This window comes from Gymnoscopelus microlampas, assembly GCF_963454915.1.
Source record: "Gymnoscopelus microlampas genome assembly, chromosome: 3".
In the NCBI taxonomy this organism is placed as follows: domain Eukaryota; kingdom Metazoa; phylum Chordata; class Actinopteri; order Myctophiformes; family Myctophidae; genus Gymnoscopelus; species Gymnoscopelus microlampas.
Genome location: NC_139940.1, coordinates 13,709,394 through 13,718,772, shown reverse-complemented (window position 1 = coordinate 13,718,772; position 9,379 = coordinate 13,709,394). Strand labels below are relative to the sequence as shown.

Below are 9,379 nucleotides of genomic sequence, written 5' to 3'. Positions count from 1 at the left end.
TAACAAATGCAGTGTGGGACCAAGCCAGTCCATGTGAGATGCAGTGTTTCAACTCTTTTATGGTGTTGTCGTTAAAGGAGTAGTTCACCCAAAATATGACTTAGTTAACTTATTTTCTATCAATTACACACCCCATGAAGCCTTGAATTTATGGAGATCTGTTTGTGTTTGTCGCATTCCTAAGCCAATAATTTGATGACCGGTGGAGACTCGAAGAGTCTCCTACTGAGTCTCCTATTGACCGGTCATCAAATTATTGGCTTAGGAATGCGACAAAAGGCTTCATGGGGTGTGTAATTGATAGAAAATAAGTACTTTTTTCAGTGAACTACTCTACTAAGAGGGGGAAAAGGAACGAGTTGCAGTGATACAGTACATCACACGTGCACGAAACCTGACAGATGTTTGATTGATGTACAGTATGTGGATTGGGCTGCGCACAGTGAGGGAGGCCTAGGTGCGTGCGTGTGGAGACGTTAATCACTTTCAACCTGGCGTCCATATTTTGGGCATGTCATAAAAAAATGTTGACGTGTTGTGACCCAGCAAATCGCCTATTTTCATGCGACACCGCCGTACGACTAAGTATAATATAGATCTTAAGTGGTTAACCCATGTCAGTCAATGTTGGTTTGCTGTAGAACCATATACGTTAAGTCCCCATTGATGTTTCTTGTTAATTACACTGTATATGTGTATGTAAATGTATATGTAAATGAAAATCTAAAGAGAAATAATATAAACAGACGTCTCCTATAGCAACCAGTAAAGTGTGGTGGCTGTTTTTTCTCCACTGTGGAATGAGTGTGGATATGATGAACAATTGATTATAATAAATCAGATTTTATTAGATATGCAAAGTGCACATAGTAATACTTGTAATAATTGCATTGTCAACAAGTGTTTTACAGCTCATACATACAGTACTGTAATACAGTGGTGGTGGCATCCATATGTCTGTCATGAGCAGCACATTTATAAACGCTCACACTGGAAATGGGAAAGAATCTTTAAAGAATAGATTACCATGTTGCCAAAGGAGAGCAGAATTGTTTCTAACTCATGGAAGTACAAATGTCCTGCCATCGCTGTTAATCGCGTAATGGCTTTTACGGAGCATAATAACTTCATTTTAATTGAACATTTTGCCGTTTCCTTTTGGCTTTTACAATGCTGTGCTCCACCATTCACATGATTCCACCCAAAAACACTTACATGGAAACATAGCTAGCGAAGTGACGCATCAGTGAGGCTATGGGTTGATTCCTACAGAACACTTAATGGATCGTAAACTATGAAAGATATGATCTGTGTCCTAAGTCACACTGAGCAAAGGATGATCACGCCCTTGATACTCACAGACACACAGAGAGAAGAACAGACTAATGCAAGATCTGAGAGATACAGTATGACTCACAACCCTGGAGAGGGAGCACGTGTGAGTGTGTGACTGTGTATGTGCGTGCACGTGCGTGCATGCATGTGTATTTGTTAGTGTGCATGTGTATGTGTGCGTGTGTGCATGCATATAGATATGTCTGTGTGTGTATGTGCATGAACACCAGGTGCTGAGCGGTGGATTTATGGTGTTATGGGCTGTATTTATGACGACGCCCCTGGGTCACGTCTCTAAGGGACTCCTGCTCCATCGCTGACCGGCTCACTCCGCCATCTTGGACCCATCAGGCCTTGTTTGCCCAGGTTTTGGGGTTGCTACGGAGATTGCGGCAGCGTTTCTTATGGGTTGACCTCTGGAGGCGCTTGGGCCATCCTGAACGCTCTCTGCACAGCTCAGCTGGAACGAAGGGAAGACAAGGTTTCTCTGTGCACACACATTTACGCGTACTGTAACATGGAGTGTGTGTGTGTGTGTGTGTGTGTGTGTGTGTGTGTGTGTGTGTTTAGTGCGCACACGCATGCAGCGCTTGTTTGGGTTAATGTACTTTACGACTATCCGGTATGTTCAGACTGGCACCCCAAATCAGATTTTTGGCCCATCTGGATTGGAATCAGATTGGTTTGATCCGAACAGAAAAAAAAGACTCTACAATTTTAGTGAATCAGATTTGTACCACATTCCTAGGTGGTTTGAAATGCTGGTGATTTGAAGATGTTCATGAAAATGTTTACTAAGGTAATAAGATCAAGTCCGGCCAAAACCTCATTCACTTGAATGGAGTGTTAGTTTTTCTGCAGCCAGCAGGAGGGGAAATAACGACATCTGCTGGGCCATTGGGTCATTAATGAGAACTGCAGGGGAAACGGCTCTTCCTTATTGGCCTCATTTAAAAAAAAAAACGGATGCTTGCCACCTGGTCTGGACGCAAAGTCTGATTTATACTTTGTCGTGTGACTGCCGTGCGATCAGGCCTATATGTCGTTACGTTGTTCAATGCAGGTACAGTAGGTCGACGATGTCTGAATACTAAAATCCAGTCTGATCACTTGCAAATGACCGTATGGACAGTCAGTCCTAAAGACCGTATTTGAGGAACAAATCGGATTCGTCTTCGTCTAGACAAAGCCATAATAATCTGTTTCCAGAAATGTACCTTGCTTATAAGAAGGTGCCATTGTACATACACAAATACATGAAAACATGGCGCACAGTGCAAAAAAACACAGCACCAAACCATATCTACCAGACTCCACCTTACAACATATTGCACTCAGTTCTGTTCTGTTTAAAGCTGCAATCTGTAACATTTATGGGATTACCCCGCACGCACACGAGCACCACAATTTCCACTACTGAGCTAAAACAGAAAGCCCCTTTTGGCAGAGGATGAATTGCTCTTTGATCTTCTCTTGCAATCCCACTTGTCAATGTCAACCAGTAGTGGTCCTACCCGACCACAGGATATACAGGTAAATGTCTCAATAGAAGAGCAGGGAGACCACCGCAGTCGTGTGTTAGTTAAATTGTAATAGCATACTCTACCAGATTGGCTAAAATACAATAATGTTTTATTTCCTAAAAGAGTTATAGATTGCAGCTTTAATATACTTAATTCATTTAGCTTGCCTTATTGGTTTGCACTGTGGCTCGCTTACCTTTGCGGTACTCCTCGTCTTGGCACACTGTCCTCGTGCAGATCTCGTTGTTGACCACATAGACACGAGAGAGGCTGAGGGCACAATACGGAATACAGCATGAACTCATTAGAAACCTATACTCGTAAGTGCTTCATTTGAAGTTCAATGCAAGCCTATAATTATGTCTTTGTTGCAAACTGGAAATTGCGCTTGAAACAAGGTGGAATATACACGCTACAGTAGAGAGATCAAAGTGCATATACCTCCAAAAGACACTAGGTAATCATCAAGATATGCATTATCCACCTGACCTTGACCGTTGAACTTTTAATGATTATCCCCATAAGGTTATGGAAATCTGTCCAACCTTAATTCTGACCTTCGCTGTGACCTTGACCTTTGTTTTGTTTTTTTTACAGACAATTTGGTATTTCCATGCTTTATTAGTTAGGACAATGAAGACAATGAGAGAAGGGTCGACATGCACACAGGCCACAAAAGCTGGAATGGAATACATTACATGGATACATGTAGTAGTAGTAATAATAATAATAATAAAGTAAGAGGGTGAATAAAACGAGGGTGGGCCACTATAAAACGGCAGAAGGCTTGCCGTTAAAAGGCAAAAAGAACAGTAAAGCTCCCTGATCTGTTTAAAAAAAAAAGATGAATGAACTAAAATGAAAAAAGAAAAAAAAGTCTAAAGAAATAGAACTAAATAAGAATATAATAAAAGGTAAAGAGGGGATTAAAGCAAGGGTGGGCCGCTATAAAAGTCTTAAAAGCAGGCCTGCCGATAAAGAGGGGTTTCAAGGCCTGTTTTTTTTTCTATTTAACTTAGTCTGAATTCGCCTGTGGTTGCCTCAACCTCCAACCTACAGCACATGGCACTTCAGTACCATGAGCAGAGATGAGACAGAGGGGGAGGGACAGGTGTTTTTCATAAGAAGACATCACATCACCTGTAGAGGCAGAGACCACCAATACATTTCTTCATGGGCTGGTGAACAGAGTACATCCTGGTGCATGGATACATCTCCTCCCTGCAGCCTGGTAGAGAGAACAACACAGCAGGTTCAAGTACTGAATGGCAATGACAAAAGTGCTCAGAAGGATATTTGCAGCACACGCAGTGAAAAATAAGTCAAACCTCAACGGCTCCACAAACAATCTTCCACTGTCCCCCGTCCTTCATCTACTCTATGTCAATCACTACAACTAATCCTCCTATAATTTGTCTGGTGAGCCCAAAATCGTGGTGAGGCCAAAATCTCTTCTGCCCGGTTCTCCTCAGTGGCTGGAGCAATTGATCTGAATTTGCACACAGCCATTCGCCATTACCATGTGCACGGAACAGCGCAGCCCGTTTTTCGCTTTCCCCAAATGTCAGCTGTTTATTGCCGTTTTTATGTAAAAGAATGTCGCCATGGTTACGGCTGCCCAGCTGTGGGATGGCCCCGCGAGCTATGGGATGAATGATCAAACTGCACATGCGTCGAACCGGGTATGGACTAGTACTAATAATTGTCATAGTGTAGTTGTAGATATAAGCAATGTAGATACATGTAAAACGTGAGACTTTGAGAATAGGACGTCTCTAATTCACAACCCCCCCCCCCCCCCAGCTCAGCCACTCACTGTTTGGTGGTTCATTGGTAGATACCACATCATCCACATCATCTACGGAGAAAACACAAATTCAGCTTGGAAACACATCACTATCCGACAAAAAACTTTATTTCAAAATTGTTATGGAATAAATTGTATAGTAGCATTTATGTTTTGGGCATTTGGGCAGGTCATTATACGCAGAATGATTTTCAAAAAATACCACACCTACAAGCTCAAAACACATAACAATGCAGCATGTTGTGTGAGCTTATGGATCAGCAATTTTCCAATAGCCCAAATATAAATGTGGTTCAAATAAACCCTGATCATGAGTCATGACCTGTGGCCTTTCAAACAACACAAGATTGTGTCATGCAACATTATTGTCTTGATTTAAGGGCGGTGTTACCATACCGGTCTCCTGCGCTTGGACCACAGCTGTGAGAGCTGCAGGAGAGAGAACCACATCAATGGAGGTCTGTTTCACAGTGTTAAAAAACAAACAAAACACACACATACACACACACACACACACACACACACACACACACACACACACACACACACACACACACACACACACACACACACACACACACACACACACACACACACACACACACACACACACACACACACACACACACCTGGCAACTCAAATATACTGTAGTCTAGATCCCATGGTTCGGAGGGATTGCCGGTCTATGCGCCAAAGGGTCTCTGAGTTCATTAAAGGACCATGTCGTGATCTGGCATGTGCCCATTGATTGGGCTACTTATGATATAGGTTACTTGACGTTACTGTCGACTTGAAACTTGCTTGAGATAGGTAGGTATATATTATTATTTATCACATTATTACCCTTGTGATCTAATGCCTATTAAGTGCAGTTTAAGTTGAAAAGTCTATCCGAAAAAGAACACACATCTCTGTTGAATGTCAAATAAAGATGGGGAATGCAGCTTTGCAAAATGTCTCTTTTTAAAGTTAAAATAGTACACTAAAATATGTTTCTAAAAACATTTGAGGCGATAAATAGCCAATGCAGTAACTTGATTCAACTCTGCCTTGTTGCAGAGTTTAGATGGTGAAGTTTAGGGGTGGTTGCCTGGACATGTAGAGCTAACTTATTCAGCCATGTGATTGGCTGAGACGCTCCCAGCCAATGTTCCACCAGGAAATACATCACGATATGATCGGGAAAATCCATTTGAGCTGGTCTGTAACAATACAATATGGTTTAGCCGACATTGACATGGACACATTTCACATAACATGTTATAACACGGTAAACACAGCTGCAGGTAATCAACTTAATAGTGAATACGTTTGATTAAGGTGTATCCGTTAACAAGCATTGACAATAGTCTACTGTTGACTTGTCCGTGCTTGCTCATAAATCTAGCACTGGCACCCAAACAAACAGTGTTTGAAACTGTTTGATACTTAACTTACAGTTTGGGCCCTGGAGCAAATTTCCCCAAAAGTGCCAAATTTGTAGTTTAAAATCCAAGTCTGAAGCAATAGAATTGAAAATTGAGGTGCAAAAGTCCAACTTGTAGACAAATAGTTAAAATAAACACAAATATCTTCATTCGTCTCTTTTAATGCTATTATTGCTATAGCCATTATAGCCATTATTATTATTGGATAATTGGTGAAAATAATAACACATTTTCATACAGGCTATGTCAGTGGGTATTACCTTTCACAATTAGGGGGCCATGAAATGTAAACCCCATTCTTGGCACACCAATCAGAAACGGTAGGCCTGCTTTAATATTCTCAGCGAGGAGGTTGACACTTTTAAAATAATACTTTATTATGTAAATTGGGCAACTGCATACTTCAATACAACATGAATAAAATGTATTTACTGCATGCATTCATATAAGACTATTGCTTCAGAATCAGATTTTAATTTAATTCAGCAGCACAGCACTTCCTGGGAAATCTGTTAGTGTGGAAGAATATAGGTTAGTCCACAACCCAAGATTTGGATGTTGGATTGGTAAATTAAACGGTGAGTTAAGTGTCAAACAGTTTGTGTCTCACTCTCCAGGGCTAACCTAAATCAGGCAGTATGTTTGTATTTTGTCTCCTTGGAAAGTGTGATATATTTACCAACGTCATTCTGTTACATTGTTATATCTGTAGTTCTATCATATTTGCCATTTAACAGCATAGCAGTGGTTGCCTGACAACCAACTAGCCAGTGACCCTCCGGTCTATGGGACCTAGACTCAATTAAACGGGATGATTTGTGTGCTCTGTTTGGCAGGGTTACCGTGGAGACCGCAGAGAAGCAGGACCACTGGAAAGGTGCCCATATCCTCCGCTGACTTGTAAGACGAGGTCGAGTTTTTATGAGCTGGAGAGGGAAAACCGGAGAAGAAAACCAAATTGGTATGATTTCACACAGAGGAACTGTTCAATATCCTGTCTCCATATTTTTTTAAATGCTGTTTACATATCCTTTTAACACCGTGCGTGTGAATGTGAGCCAAGTGTTCCTCACAGTTCTGGGTGACCGGGATGTTTCCCCTAACCCAGAGCGAGTCCACTGACATGAAAACACTTAAAAAGTAAATGTAGACTTTGTTTTTAATGCTTCCTTGACCACATGAGCCCTAGCGTCCATACTCTGGGTATGTTATAATAGGCGAACATTCAGCAAATATAGGTGAACATTCTGCGAAAATATTCGATCTACCAGCTCTGAGCTCGTAGTAGTTATTTTTGGGTAAGAGATTTGGTATAGATGGGGAAATGGAAAAGGAGAAGACGAATTATAGAGCCCTGGGGCACCCAGTGAACTAAGTCTAGTCTATATAAGCTTATCAGTCTTTCTTATCCAACAACTGTGTTTGTTTTTCTTTTGAGTTCACCTTGAAGCTCAAATTGAAGTTGGACATTTGGCGTGCAGGAACACGAGAATATGCTCACAACTTACATATAAGGCTAAATAAATGAACACAGACATCTTTCTTTCTGTCACTTTACCTTTGGACTTGAGTCACATTTCAACCAAACTAAACTAAAATAAGCTATAGATTCAAGTTGCTCTATCGTCTTCATTCGCGTGGAACAGTTTTCAGATTCCTACTCTTGTTGGTCTCAGACTTTAAACTGAATAACAGCAATACACATATTGAAGAATATTGTGTAATAATGAACACAAAAACAATTCTTAAAACTTTCCCCTGTCCCTCCATTCCTCTCTCTCCCTCTCTTCGTCCGTCCCTCCCTCCCTGCATCATTCCTCTTGTAATGTGTCAATGTAACTTTGGCGTCCAAGTCGTGAGTTCTCTCAAAAGAATGTGTTCTTTTTTTGTGCCCTGTTGTAACAGCCCACTGCCAACACCCCTCCGTTCATACACTTGTGCATTCTTTTCCAGCTTTTTTTTTTCTACAATAAACCGTTTTCCTAACAGTCGCTGGCTTATGCAGATTGGTCAGAATTTATGACCATATCTCCTGTCCTTGATGACGACCTGTCATTCATTTTTCATGGTTCTTCTGAAAAAATGTGAATGGGCCTGGTGTGGCCTGTGTGGTGCACGCCTGGTTAGATCTGATTGCCAGATTGACATGTTTTTCACTCCCTGTCGTTACTGTACTCTGCATGCCATTGCGCACCGCATCACTCCAGACTTCATAACATCCACATTCGCACCTTCAGATTTCATACACCAAGATGTAGATTTGGAAAACATAAGCAAAATGTAATCCGCCACGCACCGCAGCTCATGACATGTTCATTACACATCAGTGAAAGATACTCCCTCATCAATGTGTTTTATATAAGTAGATGATCTTGTTTCAATTGCAGATGTTCAGCCCTGCGATTCTGTGTGTGATAGGTGAAAGAAAAGAAAATAAGTATAATCGTTTCATACTCACAACTTTTTGCTGTCGTCCAAAAACCTCTATGGTTTTATGAATCTTGTCTTCTCTCCTTTCCTCTCCTTTCCTTTCCTCTCTTCTCTCCTCCAACTCCCTCCCCCCTCCCTCCCTGTCCTCCTCCTACCCCTGTCCTCCTTGCCATCATATTTTTTGCTCTCCTCCCATGAGTCTGGGAGAAATTTAGGGAGCAGCAAAAATCTGTTCTCTGTCATGTTAAGTTTCTCTCTCTCTCTCTCTCTCTCTCTCTCTCTCTCTCTCTCTCTCTCTCTCTCTCTCTCTCTCTCTCTCTCTCTCTCCATCTCTCTCCCTCTCCCTCTCTGGTTCCCACACCCGCCGTTTGCAGTCACATGAAGCATAAACTGTATATTTTTCAGTGACTTTGATGTCTCTCTCTCGTGTTGGCCAAGTCTCTTTAATCTTAATGGGACCACCTGGTTAAATTACATAAAAACTTGACCAGACATTTTAATAAGCATCTGTGCACAGTGTCTGATTACCACACACAGATTATTCTGGTTGTTTTGGATAGGCACCGCTCATCAAAGTTACTTTTTCCTCTCAGTAAAACAGTTGTGCTGTGTTCGGCTGCACAAATCCAGCAAACATTGTTCTTCATGAAAACGTAGAATAGCCTATCGTACAAATCATGTGTGTTATTGTTGCATGGCCAATCCAAGCCACAAATTTGGTCTGAATATAGACATACATGGAAGAAGATGGGGACGGATGACTGGAACATCTGCCCGTTTTCCTCCGCTATCACTCAACTCTCTCCTACAACAACATGGAGACTGAGAGCACTCTAAGAGGAAGCAACCCCTGGAT

At 41.6% G+C, this 9,379-nt stretch overlaps 1 protein-coding gene across 1 annotated transcript; it reads right to left on the bottom strand.

The window, feature by feature from the left end:
• Positions 1-827: 827 nt before the first annotated feature.
• On the bottom strand, positions 828-8,649 carry mfap5 (microfibril associated protein 5). Its single transcript, XM_084052677.1, has 7 exons — positions 8,552-8,649; positions 6,936-7,019; positions 5,062-5,094; positions 4,675-4,716; positions 3,999-4,086; positions 3,055-3,128; positions 828-1,795 (listed from the first exon to the last, which is right to left on the bottom strand). The coding sequence occupies exons 2-7, from the start codon at positions 6,976-6,978 to the stop codon at positions 1,683-1,685; spliced, it is 393 nt and encodes a 130-aa protein (XP_083908803.1). The 5' UTR covers positions 6,979-7,019; positions 8,552-8,649; the 3' UTR covers positions 828-1,682.
• Positions 8,650-9,379: the final 730 nt, after the last annotated feature.